Source organism: Nematolebias whitei, chromosome 8 (assembly GCF_014905685.2).
Source record: "Nematolebias whitei isolate Nwh7 chromosome 8, NemWhi1, whole genome shotgun sequence".
Taxonomy (NCBI): domain Eukaryota; kingdom Metazoa; phylum Chordata; class Actinopteri; order Cyprinodontiformes; family Rivulidae; genus Nematolebias; species Nematolebias whitei.
This window is the reverse complement of record NC_056505.1, coordinates 28295612-28318753: the sequence shown is the minus strand read 5'-3', so window position 1 is coordinate 28318753 and position 23142 is coordinate 28295612. Positions and strand designations below refer to the sequence as shown.

At 39.1% G+C, this 23142-nt stretch overlaps 2 protein-coding genes across 2 annotated transcripts; both read right to left on the bottom strand.

The window, feature by feature from the left end:
• Positions 1 to 974: 974 nt before the first annotated feature.
• Positions 975 to 7433, bottom strand: LOC119413627 (major facilitator superfamily domain-containing protein 3-like). The gene is made up of 3 exons (XM_037680684.1): positions 7404 to 7433; positions 6108 to 6932; positions 975 to 1086 (listed from the first exon to the last, which is right to left on the bottom strand). The coding sequence occupies exons 2-3, from the start codon at positions 6818 to 6820 to the stop codon at positions 975 to 977; spliced, it is 825 nt and encodes a 274-aa protein (XP_037536612.1). The 5' UTR covers positions 6821 to 6932; positions 7404 to 7433.
• A 1538-nt stretch (positions 7434 to 8971) lies between these two features.
• Positions 8972 to 13567, bottom strand: anxa1a (annexin A1a). The gene is made up of 12 exons (XM_037680555.1): positions 13495 to 13567; positions 12873 to 12960; positions 12030 to 12120; positions 11708 to 11802; positions 11313 to 11426; positions 11014 to 11104; positions 10464 to 10543; positions 9884 to 10028; positions 9700 to 9795; positions 9548 to 9606; positions 9335 to 9457; positions 8972 to 9217 (listed from the first exon to the last, which is right to left on the bottom strand). Exons 2-12 carry the CDS (start codon positions 12939 to 12941, stop codon positions 9158 to 9160), a joined length of 1023 nt encoding a protein of 340 aa, XP_037536483.1. The 5' UTR covers positions 12942 to 12960; positions 13495 to 13567; the 3' UTR covers positions 8972 to 9157.
• Positions 13568 to 23142: the final 9575 nt, after the last annotated feature.

The window sequence follows — 23142 nt, the reverse complement described above, 5'->3', positions numbered from 1 at the left end:
AGCAGAGTAGTAGTAGTAGAAAGGCATGCCGTTGTACCATGTAATAGGTAAAAGTGGATATAATGACAAATTCAAAAAAGTTCAAAACAAAAACAACTGGACTTTATTTATTATACTTTATACTTTGTTTTTGTCTTTGAACGTTTTTGAATTGACCATGTCCTGGATGGCTGAGAATCTTCACCAGCTATTAATGACACAAACGGCTTGCCATAGACCCTCCCTTTGTTCTGCTTGCCGCTTGGAGCAACCGTCAAACCAGCTGCACCACCCTGGCAAAATGCAGCTAATTTGACCATTGAGTAAAAGTTCAATTGAGACACACCTTTGCTATAATTTCAAGCAAACTAATAATTGTTTTAGGTGCTTTTCTTGTTAAGTTTCGAATAAACAAGCAGTGTTCCTCATTCCACTGTTTTCCTCCCTCTGCGCACTCCTGGAGCACCGAGGCAGCCAATACTTTTGAAATACAACTGATTTGATCGTCAAAGTGAATTTATTAAGCAAAAATTAGACTGAGACATACCTTTACTATAATTTCAAGCAAACAAATAATTGTTTTTAAGCGTTAATCTTGTTAAATTCTTGTTAAAGTCCTCCCGTGCACGCTCCCGCGGCCGCTATTTGGCAGCCAATCGATTTTTGACACAAGACTGGCCCACATTTCCAGGTTCAGCCCACATTTCCGGGTTGTCACCGCTGACGTAACAAATGCCACGCGTCAGCGGTGATGCATAATAGATGCGACATATACGGCGAAGCGACATATTTATGGATTTTTCTACTTTATTAGACAAATATGGACTGATGCGACTTATAGGGCGGAAAATACAGCAATTGTTACTAGATTTTCAGTTAATTTCATCCACAACATCATAAGTCATTTCAGACCAAATCACAGATAAAATATTAAACAAGTGGTTAAATGTTACAGCAGCTGTGTGTGTGTGTGTGTGTGGGGGGGGGGGGGGGGGTTACACATGTGTGCAGAAGGAGGTTAGGTTGTTGTAAAGAGTGGGATCACAGAAGGACAAACTTGAGGGTGTGAGGTCGAGGAAGACTGGAGTGAGGGTGAGAGCCTGACGTCTGCAGCAGCCCAAACAAAAGAGCTGTCAGAGCAGGACAGATCACTGAGGACACAGAGTCACCCTGCAGGAGAACATCATCACTCCACGGCAAAAGCAGCATAAATGGAGACAGGTACTCGGACACTACATGTTTGAGAACAAGACAACACACACATTTGAAAGGGCCCAAGGACACACACAAAGGCAAGTTGTCCTGATGCATGCTCAATAATCCAGGTAGATAAATCTAAGATTAAGTCAGGTCCTCTTTATAAAACTGTTTGTTGCAGCGCCTCAGACTGAAGAAGTCTTTTGGATAAAAGACGAAATGCATCATCAAAGAAGAATCTGTCCAGAGGACCTGACTCAACCTGGTCAGACAAAGACAAGTTCTTTTCAGTTAGTCCAGTTCACAGAACACAAGACCAAACAGTGCCTTATCCAAATGCACTTCCTAAATATCGAGAATTGTGACTCACAAGAAGTTAATGCAGGTGTTAAAAAGTCCTTCCTGATCCTTGAGGTTCAAAAACAAAACTCTGCAAAAACACCCCACCTATATTCATCTAAACCTTAACTGGTGGGCTATATATATTTTTTTGTTTGTTTGTTTATTTATTTATTATACAAATGATGAAAATGTAATGGTCAAGGTACATTGTTCTCAGAGTTCCTATTTCTCTTTCATTATCTTACAGACAGGTCAGCCTTAGAATTTTTTTTCTTTCAGTTGCTCCTTTTTGGAGGTTGCCACAGTGAACGATCACACATCAAAAATGTAGCAATTATTTAAAGTTGAATGCCCATCTTTGACTATCCATGCTGCTGATCTCTTGTCTTTATGCTGCTGTATTCATAGCCATCTGCTCACTACAGACTCATGCTCGGGCTGCTGTTAATTATATACAGTATCATTTTACATTATTAGTGTTTAGCGTATATATTAGTGTATATCTTAGATTCTTATATACTGTTTCTTTGTATAGTTTATATTTTTGCTCTTTTTGGGTGTAACTGGGACCTTGAGTACACATTTTCGTTCCACCTCATGTACCATGTGCGCTTCATGTGATGCGAATGACAATAAAGAACCTTGAAACTTGATCTTAATGCAACCTGGGCTCACCAGGTGCCCAGGTTGCATTAAGCCTCTGGGCACCTGGTGCCTGCAGCCTCTGAATTACAAAACCAATGCACTGACCATCAAGCTACCACAGCTCCACCTTCGAAATGATCTGCTGATAGAAAGGTCAGAATTCAGGATGGCTGCTGCCATAAAGGTTTGTCAGTCTTGTGTGCATAAAATAAATGAGGTACTGGCTTCTATTTTGGTGTGTGGCAACATCTACACGTATCCTTATCAAAAATTGGGTTGTTGCTGCTTTATACATTTCCATTTTAATGTGTAGCTTCATCTATGCATAAGAAAGGTCCTTTTTGAGAATTGGGTTACCATTTCAAGATCCAGTCCGGAAAAACACTCCCCTCGAAAACTACCAGTAAACATTCACTCTTCAACTCACTCAGGGAAGGGGGACATCGGCGCACCACTTGTTTTAGTGTAGCTTTACTGTAAAGGATGTAGGATCTAGAAAGATCATGTGAATTTTGTTTTTGTTTTTTTAAGGCACCATGTGGTTGGTGGCTGTTCATTAATTCATACACAACTTCAATGCCTACCCCCCACTGCAGTCCTTCTTTTCCTGTCTGAAAAATGCTTTAAACTTGCTTCTCCAACTTGCTAAGACAAATGCAGAACAACACAATTAATGTCATCTTTATGTAATATTTCATGTTTTTTGTTTGTACTAAAATCGTTGAGGCATTGATTAAACTGTGGTTATTCAGAAGGTCGTAGATGATGCTGTTACTGAGCTGCGCTGCCTCACAATGCAGGCTGCGTTCAACACTTTGCTTATGGTATTTTAAAAGCATGTTTTAGAAGAAGTAATAAGAGCTGCCTTTTTACAGAGAAGCATAATAGCAGAGTGTTAAAATGAAACTTTGTTTATTAGATCTATTCATCCATCCTTACACTTCCCTCCTTCACTAAAGAAAGCCACCATCAGAGTGCAACACCTTGTTCTCTACTTAGCTTTAGAAAAAAATATATATCTATATGTGCAACTATAATTTATTTGCACCTAAAATATACATCTGTAAATTAAAATTAAGAAGAGCTGAGATTTTGGGAAAGTAGTACAATTCATAGAGGCCAACTTGTTCAAATAAATAGTATAGCTTCCCCCAAACAACGTTTCCAATACGCCTTATTATACACTGCTTTACACCACACTTTTAAAAACTACAGTAAATAGGAAAAATATTCTGCAAATGTTTAAACTACTTCACACGAACACACAAATATGAGCTTGTTCTTCAGTGACCCCAAAAACTTAACGCACTGCACAAAAATAAGATCAAAAGTTATTTAGACAGGTTACAAGTTGATACTTTTTACTCTTTAGTTTGCTTTCTTTAAACATTTAAACAACTGCTCGTCAATATTTATGAATAGAATAAACAAGTCTGTAATTAGAGTTCATCTACATTTAACGGAGGAAACTTTCAGCTCTTCTGCAAGAGGGCATCTCCCTGATGTTTCTACTACTGCTTTATAAAATAAAATTCAAGGCTTCATATATACTGGTTCACACATTTACTCTCCAAATATATTTTGGGATTACAGAAAAGCAGTTCCATCTATTTAAACATATTTTTAACTCAAAGCCACCATTTTCAAGCCTCTTTCCTGGCTCGTTTCCCTTTTTTTTTTGCCCCCCCCCCCCCCCCCTTCCATCCGTCTATTTTTCTGTGTCTGCCCAGACAGTGCACCCATCTCGCTCGTGGCCTCAGATAGCACGGGGGTCACCGTTCAGACACAAGGCCGCCAAGGATTGGCCACAGTGTTGGACGCAGCACTACCTCAGAGTTCATTAGTGGTAGATGAGAAAGAGGGGGGTGTTGTGCTCATCATGCATGCGAGTATGCAAAGTCTGTGTGAGTGTGTGTGTGTGAATGTGGGGGGGGGGGGGGGTTCAGACAGGGCAGATTACCACAAACATATCCACATACCCCTTGAACAAAAACAATACTGTCTCACATTTGACAGTTACGCTGGGACATCCAAGTTTAATCTAAGAAAATAAATAAATAAGAAATGGCAAACAACTCGTTTTTGTTTTAACAAATGAGGAAATATTTTAAATAAGTATGGAGTCTAACGTGACCTGACTGCTAATAAAGATATCAATCACAGCACAGGAAACATTATCAGTAATAACTGTAATCATGAGAATCAACAATGTGTGTGTGTGTCCATGTGTGAGCTGCGGTGACAGAGAGAGTGTTGGGATGGGTGGTTGTTTCAGTCGTGGGGGGGTTGCTCCCCAGACAGATTAGGGGGTCCAGCCAGCCTTCATATTTTGTCTCGTAGTGTCGTCTGCTGGGGATTATCCGATTACTGAGCCACTCTTAACACTATAAAACAGCCCTCATACGTACACTGTTTAAAACAAAGACATCCATACACATATACAAGTAACATGCAAATATGAGCAGACAATTATATCCAACACCCACGTAAACACACACGAGCAGGACGCACCTCCTTCCATTTCGGTTTCTTATCACGACAGACACAAAGACGCTCTAATCCTTACATAATCCCCTTCTGCTACCAAAAACCAAACTCTGGTCATATTAACTCTTGCTACCATACACATAAACGCTTGAGTACTTTTTAAATACTTAAAGATTCAGTTTTGTGTTGTACCCAACATGTTCTGAATCAAAACGTGTGCACAAACTCATAATGCATTCAAATAAGTAAAAAGTAACTTTGTATTCAATAGCCATACATTTTTTACTTAAAAAAATAAATGTTTATTAGTTCAGTGGGTGTAATTCTGTGTGTGCAAACAGGACCTGCTCGGACAGAAAGAAATTTACTGAACGACTACTTCTCTCACTATTTTATACAGTACTGTACTGGAAACACTAAAGTAATATCAACAGTGACATCTAGTGGTGCTGGTGAATATTCGCAGTCATCCAGGACATGGTAAATTCAAAAAAGTTTTTGTCTTGAACATCTAATGGTGGTTTCAATGTCCCATACAAAGACAAGAGGAGAAATTTTATTGTGAGACAAAACTCGTTCAGGAAAACTGTTGGCTTTCTTTTTTTTTTCACTAAATGCATTTATAAATTCTACTTTTCAGTCAAATATCCAAACAAAAAACAAATAAAACCAAATAAAATTAAATATGTGCATTCTTTCTTTAGGAAAATCTTGTAATTAAACACTTGTAGCCTTTTTCTTCCTTTTCTGAGACCTGGATTTAACCATTTGAACCTGATTTTAAAGTCTAAATAGAAGTACGGCAAACAGACTTTCTTTGTTGATTCATGGTTAAGTTCTGAACTGAAGACACACTTTGGATATTCGAAGAAAAAGAAAATCAACAGAAGCAAATGAGGAAGTCAGGTTGTCTGACATTCAACCTGTGAAGAATACCAAGACCTGAAAGACTGCTGAGAGTCAACATATATTTAAAGTTTGTTTTCCATATGATCTAACAATGATTACATATAAACAACTGTTTTGATCATTTATTTATTTAGTATTTGATGTGAATATATTACCATCAATTCTAAGACTGATTTATGTCAGATTCAGCTGTGAAGTTTGAGCCAAGATCTCTGATTGTGTCAAAGTTTGGCGCATATTAAATATTATTGTAAGGGGGTTATATATCCAATCTTTGAGCTCCCACCCAGTTAAAGTAAAATGTATTGATGTTTCTTTTTTTTATTGTATAAATAATATCTAATTTTTTAATGGTTTGTTGATAAAAGCATCTATTGGCTTTTATTTATTTTTATGACCTCTCATATTTTAGCTAAGGTGATGATCTATGCAAGTTTATCAAGATCAGACAAAAAAAAAAACATAATGAATAGGATATACATAAGAAAGAAATACAACTATATACTATCTGTCACCACTTTTTATGAGTGTTTACATTTTATTCAGACTTACCCAGTTTGTATGTGAGGACATACAGGATTGTCCAAGGTGTGCCAGGAACTGCCAGCAGCTTCCTCCATACCTTCCATGGTCTTAAAACTTCAGCTCCCTGCCCACCCCTCCTGCTGCCATCTACCTGCTGGCCCCTCATACTCTCATCCTCCAGCACAGGGGCCCCCCACACAAACAGAGCCACTCCTGCATACACAAATGTCAGCAGCATGAACATCCAACCCCATCCAGCAACATCAATCACAGCTAGGAGCCCCCCTCCAGCAAACACTGATCCAGCCTTATAACCTACAACTTGGGCAGTGTTGCCCAGCCCCAGTTCTCCACGTCCTTTCAATAACCCGACTGCAGCTCCATCTACAGCAATATCCTGAACAGAAGCCAAGGTGTTCATAGCCAACAGCGTTCCAGCTACTCCCCAGATATGTGCTTCTGGGGCCAGGGCAGCACTGGATAGACATGTCAGAGCGAGCCCAGACACTGTCCCCACCAGCCAGCGACGCTTAGTGCCAAGCCTGTCCACCAAAGGGGCCCAGAGCACCTTGAGTACCCAGGGGAAGTAGAGGATCTTGGTGAAACCAATGCGGGTGAGGGAGTGACCAGCTCCACGCAGGTAAACAGGAAGCAGAGATGACTGGAGGCCATAAGGAATGCCTTGGACAAAGTACAGCAAGCCCAAGAAGACGAGTTTGTCATTCATGGTCTTCATCCAAAAGTAGTCCTCGGGTTGAGCAGATGCTGCAGTGGTCCATGGGTCAGGTCACTGGCAAAGTTTTGGATGGATTGTGAAGGAACTGTTTGAGTTAGATAGACTGATTGCCCTGAAAGAGAAGAAACAGAAGTGAATAACTCAAAGTTAGTAAGATGGAGAGAGAATCTAGTAGTATGAGCTGAACACCTACATGTTAGCAGCTTTAGATTAAAGCTGGCACTTTTATTGCAGTTTTACTGCTTCTCTGTCCAGCTCAGTTACCTGTAACATTACCCGACTAGCAAAGGCCCTCTCTGAGTCAAACGCTGTTTTACTGGGTTAATATTACCGCTACAGATGCTTTATCACCATTTAAATTGTGTCGCTACGTCAGCTCCGTTGATGGTTTGCAGCAGTTGCTCTGACAGGGGAGCTAGCTCTCTATGCTAAGAGCAGTGAACAAATAGTTTTAAAATACATTTATATGGCTTTTCATTCTTATTTGCGGTGCTGTATTGCGAGAGAAAAGTCACAAGAGTAGTTCGGAAAAGGTCGCGAGAAGCATTTTTACTGAAAAATAGAGAAAGGAAAGTTGTTTTACCGGCGTTAGCCACCTCGCAGTGTCCTCGGTTTGTTGACAGTTGGGAGCTGATGTTGCCAGGTTTGTTTGTGGGTGACTGACAATCCCCGTTTTTCGCTCTGTCGCCAACGTTCTTCTTCGTGGTTTGAGCATGCAGCAGGATATTCTTCTTCGTGGTTTTTACAGCAACATCCTTAGAGTTACAATACTTCCACCTTGTGGAAATTGACGTATTCAAAATCCCCGTTTTATTTAAATATTCATAAACCGGTTATAGATGTTAAATAAAATAAAAACAGTTGTTTTTTCCTCATAGCCCTCTTTTCATCATAATAGGTCTTTCGAACACTCCCTGTGAGCTATTCTACTGTTTCTGCTTTCTAACTAAAATATTTTTTAAACTATACAAACCTGATGAATTTGTCTTAATACACTATAATTTCCCTCTAGTAATAATACAGTTCAATTTATTGAATTCCATATTTTCCTTTTTGAAATCCTCTCTTCAGTTGTCCTCCCTAAATTTAACATTTTAAGATGAATTGAACGTACATGCTTGCACTTTATACCTTGACTCCTGTACAGTACAGTTCAAAAATAATTTTATCATAACAACATAGAGTTTTTAGTTACTTTGGCTATATTTTTGTAAATCTTGCTTTGCCAGTTTGCACAACCTTTTAATCTCAGTAAAGCATATGAGCTGGGATCAACATGTGGAATCCAGTACTGATGCTTTTTCTACTTCCCTGTGTACAGTGCAGGAATGTTTCATTCATATCAGAGATTTTCACTGAGGTGAGGTCTGAGCTTTGACTGGACCATTCCAGGACATTTAACTGGGTCTCCTTAAACCACTGAGTGTTGCTTCAGCCATGTGTTTAGGGTCTTTGTCCCAGTGGAAGGTGAACCTCCATCCCAGTCTCAAATCTCTGGAAGACAAGTTTCCTTGAAGGTTCTCAAAACCTGTTTCTTAGCTCAACTGGGATTCTAAGGTGTGAGCTTATTTGCATGGTTGTCTCTCTATTTGAAGCCAATTTGTGAGATGTTTGGATTAGCAGAAAAACATTTGAATTATTTTAATACTTAAAATAATTAACTAATTTATTAAGCTGTACAGTGAAGTTTTTTCATTATCCTTGTACTTATATAAATATATTTTTACTGGTTTTACAATGCATTTAGTGAGTAGCTGTCTCCCGCTGCTAATGTGTTTTCCTTAAATAATGATGTTTTATGCCAATTTTTAATAAAATATTCTCTGCAACAAAATATTAATATTTATAAATTCTCATTACTTCCAACAAACAAAACTGAATAAATTCATTTTTTGTTTTATTTATTTAAGTTTTCATCTATGTGCCTGCATATCGTTATCAGTTAATCCGTTAAGTTTTTTTGTTTGTTTGTTTGTTTGTTTTAAGAAATGGAATAGGTAAGAAAGAGGGTAAACTGATTAAAAAGCTGCAACAGAACGGACCAGTGTTTGACCATAAAGCTGAATAAGTGAAAGCTGCAGTTTGTGCAACCTGAAAAACAACATCAGACACCGGTCAGGAGGAACATTACATCACACTTCATGAGCTGAGTAGAGGTTATTTACTTTTTTAATAATATCAAAAGGTTATATCATAGTCGTTTTAATTCTTGTAACAGATAGTTGAATACATTTGCACAAGGCACAATATGGGTCAAGGGAAAATGGGTGATTTGCCACAGCTGGACATCATGGAGGATCTTTGTCTTCTTTAAACATTGATCCAAACGACAGGTTTTCAATTATCACCCCCACAAAGAGCAAGTAGGATCGTCTCGTAGTCTCCTTTAGTGTCATCCTGAAAGAACAAAGAGGTCAGTGAAACTCCAAACACTTTGTCTTCTTTTCACACTTTTAATTTGGAAACCAAGGAACACCTGATCTTGTTATCTTTATTTATCAGAAGTCTGCTCACCAAAATGTCCTGGTAGAGTGTTTTGCCGTAGCTCTTCTTGTACTCCTCCTTAATCCTTTTCAGATCAATTTCAGAGCGGCTCACCATGATGCGGGTCAGGATAGATGTGCGGGTACCTTTACCCTGATAGATAATAAGGAGTATAACAGGACTTAAGTGGGGATGCTGTTAGTGTATACAGTAAATTGCAAGAGGTTACCAAGTATATTTTACCTTCATGGACAAGTTGAGCCTTTCTGCAAAATAGGCCGGCCTGCTTCCAGCACATTTCACTGTGTGATTTAAGGCAGTTGTTCAAAATTATTGTTAGTGGGCAGGTTATTGGTTTTGTACTTGAATAAAAAAGTATAAAAGTTGGTCTTTACCGACGGCTTTGAGACAGTTCTCTATGTCGCCTTTCAGCTCCAGGTCAATAGCTTTGGCCACATCCACTTTGCTGTACTTTGAGTACTTTTCAAATACTGGAATAAGAAAAACAAAATACTAGAGAGTATCTCACATGACAGATAGTAAAAGAGTAAATTCCTAGAGGTGAGCAAGCTAGCTAACCTTTGCGAAGATGAAGGGCACTCCTGGTGGTCAGGATGTCGATGAAGACGGCGCAGTCAGTGCCTTTCCTCCCCTCCCCGGCCTCATACAGAGCCCTGGCATCACTGTCAATCAGCTGCTCACTAACTCCTTCAGTCCTGCCGGCCTGTGGCATGCAGCAACACACAAGGTTGAGTTGTTTGTCTTAAAATGAAACCGTCCCCCACAAAACAGGTGTTTTACATTAAAGTACTCTTTCATTTGTTTTATGGGTCCAATCGAAAACTACATAAATTGCCAATTAAAAATTATAAAAGAAGATTTTAGGAACAAAATGATCCTGAATGTAATATAGATATTGAAACGTTGATTGTAATTTTATTATTTTGAGTTTGTGCTGTGCTTTTGCTCATCTTCAATGCCCTTTTTTGTGTACATGTGCATGTGTATCAAGGGAGTGAGTTTATCTTTCTTAAACCGCTCGAAGCCCAAAGCAGGGTGTGTTTTGTTGGAGGCCTGGTGCTATGACTGCTTAGACAATTACAATAAGTTATACTTCACAAACAACGGATAGAAAGCAAGTGTGGATGAACGTGTGTACCTTGCAGAGAGCGAGGAGGGCCGCCCTGAAGTCTCCACCGGTGTCAGACCTGATGTCCTCCTCCAGCTCCTTCTTGTAGTCTTAGAATAAAAACAATTAAAGTAATGATTTAGTACAATGCACCAAAAACTATGCATTTAGTCTTTTTTTAATCTTTTTGTTTTGTATTATTTTTGCGTTTTGTTCTGTGTTTTTGCTGTTCTGTTGAGTTCTGGTCTTGTGGTGAGGCCTCTTCTTTGTGCTTTGCTGTCTCAACTCATGCCACTGGTTTTTCTAACGTTTTGTCTTTCACCTTCTTTCATAATAATGTTTGCTGATTCATGTGTTGCTTTGGTTTTGTTTTTAAAAAACTGCTGAGCTCCTGAATACAGTCTTCTTCTTGGCTGCATTTTGGTCCTGCAACAACCCACCGTCCACCATATGTGTCAAGTCTGACTTGTTATGCATATCTTTTAGATCCTCGGGCTGTTTTGCCACCTCTCTCTCATGTGTTACTCCTAATAATAACGCGTACTTGGTTTGAGGAAGTGTCATTTCTGTTTGCACCTACCTTCCTTGTAGGCTTTCTTTAGGTCCAGGATCTGCCTGTTATTTCTGGAGGCAAGAATCTCGATCAGAGTATCCTCGTCTGTTCCAAGCCCCTGACACAGAGGTGCAGAAACAAGCCTTTAATCTTGACAAACTCAATTCCAGCGACAGCATTAGGAAAACAATGAATGAATGTGTGGAAGTGGGTGGGTTTCATGACAAAATATAAAAGTCGTGATAAGGCCATTAATCACCATGCATCCGTTTTGCTTTGGAGTGTGTGTGTGTGTGTGTGTGTGTGTGGGTGGGGGGGGTTAGTACCTTCATTGCCAGTTTCAGTAGCTGGGCATCATAGTGGGCTGGTGTTTTCAGCAGAGCAAGCACCACCTCCTCCAAATCTCCTTTTAGAGCATTTTTCAGCGCAGTCTCAAGCGGCTACAAGGAGACAACAGATGTAGGGCTCAAGTTGTGCAATTAATTCAGTTCAGTTTATTTATTTAGCCTCAAGTCACAACAGGAGTCATTTCAGAGCACTGTACAAAAGCATTCTCATACAGTATGTTATTAAAAACTATTAGTAAACGTTATCTATCTAAGGAAGCCTGCAGATTGTGTTAAATCTTCACTTTGTCACAGTCACATATGAGTAACAACTCCTGTCCAACAGAACCTACAGAGTAAATCTCCTTCCTGTCCTCATGTTTGTGTACTCTTACCTTGCCAGCGGTTTGTTGGTAAACCTCTTTGATTTTCTGTCTCTGCTCGTTGCTCCTTTTGACCAGAACTTCAATTATGGTATTTTCATCCACACCTGCAGGGTGATTGAACATAATCTGTCATGATGTTTTAGCTAGACATTAGGGGCCACCAAAGAGACAAGAATGGGCTTTCTATTAATTTTACATTGGTGTTCTTTACTGTAATGACGCACAGTGGCCAGCAGGGGGAGGCACCATATTAACACAAGGAATGAACCTTAGTTCTAGAAGCAAGGGAGGTGTTGACATGCCAAAAAAACATACCTTTTTTAAAGCTTACCCTTTGCTTTGATGGCTTTATCCAGGACTGCTGCATCTGCACTGGGGTTGAAATTGGGCGCTGCAATCACTGTTCCTTCATTCTTCAGGACCTAAAAGATGGCACAGATGACTGTTTAGTAACAGTTTGGCTTCTGCTGAGAGGAATGTATGAAGAGGGTTGCAAAATGCATTTTTCAAATGCTTTAGGTGGTTTAATGCTGAAGCAAACAAATTCACCTATCACACCAACTGTAGTCTTTCAGCTTGAAGCTCACAGCAGTTTTTCTGTTCTTTTGGGAAGCATTTTTGTCTTTGTTTTTTGTTTTTTAAACCTGTTTCACTGCACTTTAAACATGCCCCTGCTTGACTGAAATGAGCAAAACCTGCTGAGTCTAGGAGCCCAGACTGAAATCATGCAAGATAACTTTATTTTGCAACTTTCCCTTCGTTCACTTTAAGCAGCAGAGGAAAAAAGAGAAGTGCAATTTTGTTCTGCCTGCAGAGTTTATAAAGGGAGGGGCACAAATTCCTGCCTCTCTGAGTCACACGTTTTTAAGACTTAGAGCAGCCATCATTCTTATTTCAAATAAACTTTACAGTCAAGTCTCACTTTCTCTGTTTTTAATGTCAGATTGTATCTTATGTTTGCAGCTTCACTCCTTTTCCTTCCTTTTTTTTTTGTTTGTTTCTTTTGTAAACTCGTTCATTCAATCCCCTCACTCTCTCTCTCTCTCTCTGCGTCTCTCTCTCTCTCTGCCAGATCACTTTTTCCACCCCAGCATACCACGAGAGGAAGACCAAAAAAACAGAAAAACTGTTTGTTTGGCCTTAGCAACTGGAACAGAACCGCAGGGTTACGTACTGAATCATCAGCCATGCCCAGATAGATGGTTTGCTGCAGGAAGCTCTGGATGAGATTACCACTAGCCATGTTGGACTGTAGGATCTGTCTGTAAAGGGGAGAGGACAACATTAGAGAAGAAAATATCAGTACCGTTAAAAAAATTGACTTTTCAAACAGTGAGGAATTGTTTCTTTTAATTTAAACTTTACACTACATGAAGTTCTTCTCTTTAAAACTTGATGGCGGAAGAAAGAAACTTGTTTTTATTCATCCTTTAATAGAGAGCAAATACTAAACCCTGTGTGTTTACTGGAAGGATTCAGTAATTATAACATGGAGTAGTCGGCTCTGCCACACCCACATTCAGTACAGCATGGACACAGAATACTGTAGTTTGAATCACGTTAGTCTTCTTTCTGTTGTTAGATACTGGGTTGAATGCAAACCTGAACATACAGTTAAACCACCATAACACTTTCATTCATGCACATGTGTAAAAGTTTTCTCAGCCACACCCTCAGAAAGTTGCATGAGTATTTGAAAAAAGAAATAACTTAGAAATATAGTATTAATGTTCAAACTTAACTGAAGCAGCAAACTCAGATTCGGAGCGCAGATTTGAACAATCAGAACTACTCACCGAGTGGCCTGAGAGGAGAGAAGTTAGTCTTCAGTGCTGGTTCCAGGAGGCAGGGAGCCTGACGGAGTGGGTTTTAAATACCAGCTAACCACACCTAGTAACGGGTCCAACCCACCCTCCTCCGTGGCTGCAGATGGGCTGAGCTTCTGTTATGCATCACGCTGCACATTTCAGAGTTCAGACTGTTTCTCCAGCAGGATTTCTTAAAGGCCACTCGTCTTACTGAAGCACTTTCATCATGCCAGCTCCTAATCTTTCATAAAAATTGTGATCTTATAGAAAATCACAAAGATATCCTTCATACGAGTACTTTAAGACTTCATGAAACACGTTTTTAATATAGGCTACATGCATGTTTTTATCAGATAATGTCGTTGCCCATGTGTGAGTGTGCTCATGTTTGTCCTTTGCAACATACCACATTAACCATTAGGTGTATTTTAATGCATGCCTCAGAAATTCATTCAACCTTTTTTTAGACAGGTAAATCCCATTGAGCCTCTAGGACTCATTTACAAGAGAGACCTGATTACAACAAAGAATGACGACAACAATGGACAACAGCAACAACAATAGACAAATATAAAAAGGCATAGATTTTTTTTTACAAATAGGATGGCAAAAAAAGTAACAAAAACAGCTAGATTATTAGGCGAATGTAGAAAACTAAAAATAGGAACATGTCTGCATTAGTCCTTGCCAGGAGTCCAACAGGTTTGAAAATTGAAAGTTATCACTTAATGAACATTTACAACCAATTAACGTTTGGAGTCCCTTTCAAAATGGCCTAAGTGAAGAACAATTCAAGAACGATTCTTTAAAGTAATATTTTTTGGGTGGTATTTACAGAAAAAATATTTAGATAGGTTTTTATATTCAGATTGTGTTGAACTTCGAAAAAATGCACCGCCTCCATCTAAAATATTAAAATTATCTTTTTGTTATTTTGTTTTTTGCCTTGATGGGAAAATGAAGTTTCTATTAAAAAAAAAACACATCAGACATTCCTGTGTATTGCTCTCATAGCCAAATGTTATCAGGGATGACTTTAAACACATCACAATCCATTCAGTCGGATGTCACCTTATGTCACAAGGTCACAGTTCAATTTGATGAGCACAGATAACCTCAGATTCCTTGAGAGAGTCTGGCGTTGATTTAATGAGATAAAAACGTTCCTTTAAGGTGTGGCTTTCTTTTGTTATAACCGGTGAGACGGACAGCTGAAACATCTACATGTACAGAGGGTAAATACTTTCACACAGTGGTGATTAACAGTCAGTGATGCATTTGGTTGACAACATTACCGGTATTTCAACACAGTCAGACCTCGTCATTGTGCTAACAATCAAACTTTACAATGTTTCAGTGCCTCCTTGAACTGGAAAACCTTTCTCTGTTAGGACTTGTACTTTCAGGAGTTATTTTCTGGAAATGCCACATTTGACAAAGCAACAGCTTAAATATAGGAGTAAGCAGGCATATCTTTTTTTTTTCATTAAAGTGGCATCATAAGAGGATTTACTTTTAGGTAAGGTGTGTTAAACAGATGCCCAAGCTGTAGACCAAATGTTCCAAACAGTTCTCTTGGCTCACAAAAAGTAGGAAATCCTCAAAGAAGAGCTTGGCCAGGAAAAACACAACAACAGAGAGCAGCATTAGTGAGAAGCAGGCGATGCAGCACTGACCATGGCATTGACTGTATACATTCATTGCACCTTTTGGAAGAATGTAGACATGTTTTTGTATTAAAATATTGCTTCTGCGTCCTCGTTTCACAGTAAAAACTGTAATAATTTACCTATTTTAGCTGCATTCCCTAGACCTTCGCCATTTTTTCATTCATTCAACCTTTATTTATACAGGTTAGTCTCATTGAGCCTCAGGGCCTCATTTACAAGAGAAACCTGTTTTAACAACAGTAGACAGCAAAGATAACAGTAGACAATCATCAAAGCAAGCAAACTAATTGAGAAGAACAAATGAAAGAAAATGGGGAAAAAATAGCTAGGTTGTAAGGCGGTGTAGAAAACTAAAAACAGGAACATGTCTGCATTGGTTCTTGCCAGGAACTTAGCAGATGTTTGAAATCACTCAGAGAGGTCAAGGTTGAGAGCTTCAACTCTTTTTGCAGGATGTTCCAGGAAACAGGAGCAGAGTAGGAGAAGGTCCTTTTGTCTAGTTCAGTCCTCACTGAGGGGACACTGCATGTAATAATGTCCTGAGAGCGCACGCTGTAGCTGCACTCGTGCAGAGACATAAAGTAAAGTCATTGGTCATCAACAAATGACACTTACAGACCTGTACAGTCAGGTTCTGGAAAAAAAGGCAATACAGGTTTACAATGACCCAGCTCATCCACTGCAATCATTGTTCAGGTTGGTACCATCTGGTAGAAGACTGTTGGTTCCTTTAGCAAAGAGAAATGGGTACAAAAAGTCATTTGTTCCCTCTGCAGTGAATGTACTATTTAAACGCAGCCTCACATAACAAACCACTGTCTGCTGGGATGTTTCCATATTTTAATGTATAGTGCACTGTAGAATGGTTTTAACTGCATGTTTTTAATCGATTTAGCCTTGGTTTTAAAGTTTTTTAAGTTTTTTAATCACATTTTCATTTTGTTTTTATAAGCCAGATGTCAAAGACAAATCTCCATTTCATTGAATGTTATGTACAATAAAGTTGAATTGATTGATTGATTGATTGATTGATTGATTGATTGATTGGAGGAGATGTATGAAGGCAACAGACCAAGAAGTGATTTAAAGATGAAAATGTACCAGTGGGAGAGTCTGCATGAAGTTAATGATGTCCAGTTAACCAGTGAATACAGGGTGCAGTGGTGGGTACGGTAGTAACAGCCAGTTATTATTATTAACATTTACTTAATCAGGCAAATCCCATTGAGATCACAGATCTATTTTGCAAGGGAGGCCTGGGCTTATGAATCTTCGCGCACCGTGATAGACAACATCCAACATCTGCAAGGTGCTTGTAGGAGCGTTCATGTAAATAATGTACAAAATAATACAGTCATGTAAATAATGTCACCATAGTCACTGGAGGGAATGAAAGTCACAGTTACGAGGTGTTTCCTAGCATTCAGAGTTAGACAGGATCTGTTTCAGAAAAAGAAACCCAGTTTTACTTTCAGTTTTCTAACCAAATTTTCCACGTGGGACTTTTAAAAAAAAGTGACTCGACCAAGATGCCCAAATATTTGTACAATACAATACAACTTTATTTAACACCGCTGGCCAAAGTGCTGTAGGAATCGACAAACTCAGTAGGAGCACCATTCGAGGATAAAATTGAAGGAAGAACTGCTGGGATCGACTTCCTTTTTGAAAACAACATCCCTTTGGTTTGTCTGTGTTTAGGACCAGTTTGAGACGGAACAAATCTGAATGGATGTTGTCAATGTGGATTGCAAAGCTGGAAAACCTTAGCAACTGTTTTAGCTCAACAATAAACAACTGTATCAGCATTAAAATGTAAGAATGCATCAGGGATGGTCTGACCTACATTACCTATGTAGACTGTGAAGAGGGTGGGCCCTAAGCCTGAGCCTTGTGGTACACCATTGTTAACTGTTAAATAAATGGAAGAAGTACCATTATGTTGAACACATTGTCTCTGATCTGAGAGATAGTTAGAGAACCAACCAATGGTATGATCTGAGAAACCAATTTCTGAGAGCTTATGACACAAGATGTTATGATCCACGGTGTCAAAAGCTTTAGACAGGTTTAAATAAAGTGCAGCAATTGAGGGAAGTGTGGGTTTTCTAGGAAAACTGATGAAAACAAGCAACTAAAGTGAACGAGAACAAACTGTGAGCGCAATAAAGCATTCAGTTCATTCAGTTACAATCTCTATCTTACACACAGGAAACCTAAGGAGCGTGTGGAGCATCTTTCTACTGTTAGGATTTGAAGCCAGCACCTGGTGAAACTCCATCTCTGCAGGTTTAATATTTAAAGACTGTTTAGAGTTTGGTTCCCCTTAGAGATCAGGATCAACTCATCCTTTTCATTCTGATGCACAAGGGCACCCAAACTCCACTGAGGCACACTGAGAGGGTCCGATCAGCTCCCAGAACCAGGTACTACTGTTAGATATGTGTTTGAGTTTTTATTTCCTTGCAATAGTAATGGTTCAACAGCCAAACCAACTTTTTTGATTTGGTCTTCCAAGTATTTTACCAATTGATTTATCTAATTTGTGACTTAAAAGGAGCTGTTTCAAATTAGCAAAACTAAAGAAAAGTGGAAAAACTCATTTGAAAGCTCGAGAATTTTAGATTTTCTTCTTGGTAGTTTGCAGCTGGAAGAGGCTGTGAAACAAATTACACTCCCTGGGTGAACTCGAGCGTGGGAGCTTTATCTCATCTGCAAATAATAAGAAGGTTAAACGAGGTTTCATAACATGATTGAAACATTTTTCGTCAAGTGACTGCATAGTATTCTCATCTGTTTAGGCTTCAGAAGGATTTTAACTTTCTTTTCTCTGCAGATTTTGGACTGATCCCGTTTCAAGTGCTGTATTTCATCGACCCAACACTCAAGCAGAAGAGAACAGAGTTAAATACACAATGTATTTGAACTCCTCTGGAACAGCGAGTGGATCTTACTCTCTGACCTTCCTTGGAAAAAAAGTTGGGAGAAACCACTCAGTGGCACCTGCAGGCAAGCAGAGTAAGTGATGACACGCCAACAATAAACACGTATTGTTTGTCATTTACGTGCGTGATGATTTGTGTATGCTTTTACTGTATCTCCATAGATATTGTAAAGGTGAGTTTCTCAGGCAGACAGGTCGGCATGGTTTAAATATTTCAGATGCTTGGCTGCTTTCGTTGTGAGGAGGTTAGTGTATCCGAGCAAACACAACACACAGGTTGTCGCATGGTGGAGATCTTGAAATGAACCAGCTGAGCTTGCAAGAACCATACTTAAAAATTACACACCTGCTAACACACCTACAGTGAAGTGAATGCGTCCTGTGCATTAGAATTACTGTAGTCTCAGCAGCAGTAAAAACAGATGCAGATGTGTGTGGGTTTTTTTTTTTTTTTTTTTTTTTGCTCGTTGTTGGGGTTTTTTTGTTTGTTTGTTTGTTTGTTTTTAAGTGGGAAAGTACTGGTAAAGTTTGCACCCGAGTGTGAAGCAGCTGGGGTTCAGAGCCAGCTACTCTTACTCTGAGGTTCTCAAATGGAAAAAGGTGGAATACTCTCTCTGGTGTGAGGTGCGTCTTTGCCTCACTTGGGGGAGTCTAGGTATGTGGCTGTTTTGGAAATTAATAATAAAAGTAAATTATGGCCTCGTTCATAGTAATGAAGGTGTTGCTTCGGTCTGTTGTGTTGAATAAGGATCTGAGCTGACAAACAAAGCTCTTGATTTACTGGTGTTTTCCAACTCTCACATATGGTCATTATGGATCATAACCTAAAGAAATACAAACGAGCTATTTCCACGAGCTCAGAGTAGAGATGATGCTTTGCCAGAAGGAGTCGGAGATTCAAGCATCTGATTAGGATGCCTCTTGTCACCTCCATTTCAGGGCACGTCCTTCTGGGCAGAGACCCTGGAGCAGACTAAGTCATTGGGGGATTTGAACTCCTGGAAATTCTTTGGGATCCTCCAGGACGAGCTGGAGTGATGGTTGTCTGTGTGACTCAATCACAAACAATTTAAAGTTGATGGATGGATGGATGGATGGATGGATGGATGGATGGATGGATGGATGGATGGATGGAAGCAGGCATCATTCAATTTGTTTGCACTTTTTCCACATGAGTGTGAGGTAGAAACCTGACACTGAGCACCTCAGTTAAGTATTTCAGCACGCTTCGTTTTATGGAAAAGTATCTGCTAAAAAATACAGATGCAAAAAGACAAATAACAGAAGAACTATCCAAAACCACAGGGTGTCTTGAGAAAATGTTTGTGAATTTATTGGAGTTACTCAACCGGAGCATACGAACCTGAACCAATCATCTCTGGAAAGACATGAAAATGAACCAACTTGAACAAACGATTCAGTAAATAATAGATGTATTCAACTTTTAATTCGGATGAACTGTGTGTGGTGATCTATTAGTTCATCTGAATGTTGTGTTGTCTCTCAGTTGCCTGGGAGACGCCTGCCAGGTCACCTGAAGGCCCCACGGTGTCCTCTCAGGCTCGTCACGACCCTGTAGAAGTGCAGATGCTGGAAAATCTACCAGGCAGCATCCAGGAGATAAAGGAGGAGAGGACATGTTCGATTGTCCACAGCTCCCAGGTGGACCAGCGTGAGGACAGCCTACCAGGTCAGACTGATGGTGACAGTCAGTTCACTCTGATTTGAGTCTTCTACCTTTGGGTTCATCTTCTGGCTGCAAAGCCGGCGCAATAACTGGTGTTTTTCACAGAAGGCCAACTTTCTTTACCATTCCTGACATTGTTTCCGTTTTTTCTACTGAAAGGTGTTTCTGGGAGGAAAGTCACTGCATGACGACACGCCCACTTTCCTGTACGAGGAAACAGTGAGGGGAGGGACTGTACGAGACAGACATGAAAGATTCAGAACCATTTTGAAAAACAAAAAAAGTTTATCTTTTAGATAAGTCTGTGAATGATGCAACAACCTGAACAAATGAACAGGATCTAACCTTTTTGTTCACAAGAAAATAAACATTGTTTTAATTTGAAATGTCAAAACTTTAAACAGCACAGCTTTAATGTGTCCATAAAAATGTAAAATCTGTTTTAAATATAAATAAATTGCTCCTTTCTTCTTGAGATTTATGCGTTGTATTTTCTGACAAAGAGCACTAAACAGATCATAAACATTTTATAAATTAATAAAAAGACATAGATCCATTTTTTTATAGTAACAAACATAAAAATTACACTTTTTCCAGTCTTTGTGTGAAGGGAGTTTGTGACAAAGTGAAGATTCAACTCAATCTGCTTCCATCCTCAGATAGATCATCTTCACTGAAAAGTATATTTTAATGTATATAAGTTTCTGTACAGTACACAGAGATTACTTTTGTTGTGATTCGGAAATAAACTGAATCAAACTGATTATTTGATTACTGATTTTATCTTAAAAACCCAAACTTATTCATTCATTCATTCAACCTTTATTTAGACAGGTTAATCCCATTGAGCCTCGAGGACTCATTTACAAGAGAGACCTGATTTCAACAAAGAATGATGACAACAATGGACAACAGCGACAACAATAAACAGTTATAAGAAGTCATACACATTTTTTTATTTTTTTTTTGCAAATAGGATGGCTAAAAAAAGAAAACTAACAAAAAACAGCTAAATTCTAAGGCGAATGTAGAAATCTAAAAACAGGAACATGTCTGCATTGGTCCTTGCCAGGAGTCCAACAGATTCTTAAAGACACTTAAAGAGGTCAAGGTCGAGAGCTTCAAATCTTTTTGTAGGATATTCCAGGAAACAGGAGCAGAGTAGGAGAAGGCCCTTTTGCCAAGTTCAGTCCGCAATGAGGGAACACTGCAGGTAATAATGTCCTGAGAGCATACGCTGTAGCTGCACTCACGCAGCTACAGACGTTTGTTGAAACAGTTCAGGATCTCGTGCTTATTTGACACAGGAACAGAGTTAATGAGAAGTGCATATAAAGGAACTGAGCAGAATTCTTCAGAATGAGAGCACTGAGTTACAAACGCCATCATTCAAAGTAAAGTAACAAGCTCAGCCTCTATTTGTAAATTAAGATGATAAATTTAATAATTGAAATTTTGTATATTACATTAATAATAAACTGTACAGGGCGGTACTGGTTAATATGGATCCCAGCAGGAGAGTGAAGCCTTATTTTATACAGATGGCATGTTCCACCCAACAATGGAGTTTTATAGTTTCCTCCCACAGTCAAAACGCATGCTATTAAGCAGTGTTTGTTTTAAGTAACCCTCTGTGTGTATGTGTATATGGGGGGGTGGGGCTCCTTTGTCTCAAGTTCCTCTTTTTTATTCAGATTTTTAAAATATTTTTCTTTTGAACTTGGCTCTCTTTTTACTCGTTTTCAGTTCAGTACTTGATTTAAAATTTAATTAATTAATTAATTAATTAATTAATTAATTATAATAATAATAATAAAGCTTATTGAAGTGTTTATTAAAACCACTGAACTATGACTCAGGAATTATTCAGTGAAATAAAAGGTTCCAAGAAATGGACCAGTCTTGTGTCGACACCAAACAATTTAGCAAAGAATAAATTTTAAATATATAGATCTTTGTTACCAGATGCCTGTCACAAATATATTTGTTCTCATTCATTTTGTTTGAGTATTGAAAATTGTATATAATGGGAGTAGTGGCCTAGAGGATATAGATAGTGGGCCTGTGATAGGAAGGTTGCCAGTTCAACTCCTCGGACCGATAACATCAAATTGTGGATGGGAAAGGTAAAGCACCCACAGCTGCCTCCATCCTCATTTTAACCAGTCTGGGCCCTTGAGCAAGGCACTTAACCCCCACCAGCTGCTCCCCCGGGCGCCCTATATAGCAGCTCTCTGCTCCACACAGATGGCTGTGGTAGCCCAGTGGTCCGTGGTCATGTCTGAAAGGGCATCTGACATAAAATCAATCTCCAAGTCTTCGTGCGAGTTAGTTCACAGCAGAGACCCCTGAGGGAGCAGCTGAAAGAAGAAGATTACAACTTTTTATAAATACAGTAATGCTATTAGACCAACGGAAAATAAAATAAATAATATTTTAACAGCAAAAAGGTGACAGAGGATCAACTGGAGGAGTTGCATCTCTGAGGTTGTTTCATAACTTTACTGACTTTTATTTTTATTTCTTATAACCATGATCAGTTCATCTGCTGTAGTTTATTAATCTGACTTCCCTTCTTTGGCTTCCACTTGACCTCAGTTGTTGGAGCACGCTGCACAGCATGCAGTCACAGAACTGGACTGGAAAAGAAGTGAAAAGCAGCTAATCCACAGGACTCCTTCTATTGACTTCCAGAAACCTTAAATCACTGTTGGTCACTTTATAACATTACTACACTCTGTGTGCTTAGAACAGAAACAATGAAAATGTGGCTTTTTTTTTCTTCCTGCACAGTACTGACCACCTTATAAAAATGAAGATAGAGACAACAAAGAAAAACCTCAACTCAAAGTATTCTTTAACCAGTAATATGAGTGTGGAAGTAATTCAAAATTTACTGTCCATTTTTTAAAATCTAAATTAAACCCCAGAACACATTTAAAAGAACCATTCAGCAGCATTTCTCCTTTGTCTTTCCCTCTTCTCCTTCTGCTGATTACAACTGTCCATCAACACTTGCTCCTCTTCAAGCTGCCCGTCACCACAAACCTCTGTGGACGAGGAGCTGGGCTGCGTTCAGGAGCTGGACCGGAGCAGATCGACGAACACACAACAGCCAAGATGTGAGCCGAGGTGCTGTACAAGCATGAACATGAAGATTTGATTCATTATGGAGTGTACTATGTACAGCCAGTGCTGCTAAATAACTAATAAAACAAAATTATATCCTTGTTGCAATGGAATAACAAGTAAATAATAAAAAATAATGCTTTGTTTAACAATACCATGAGAAACTGCATTTCCTGCAAAAATGCAGTGTGAATACTTATTGCAGA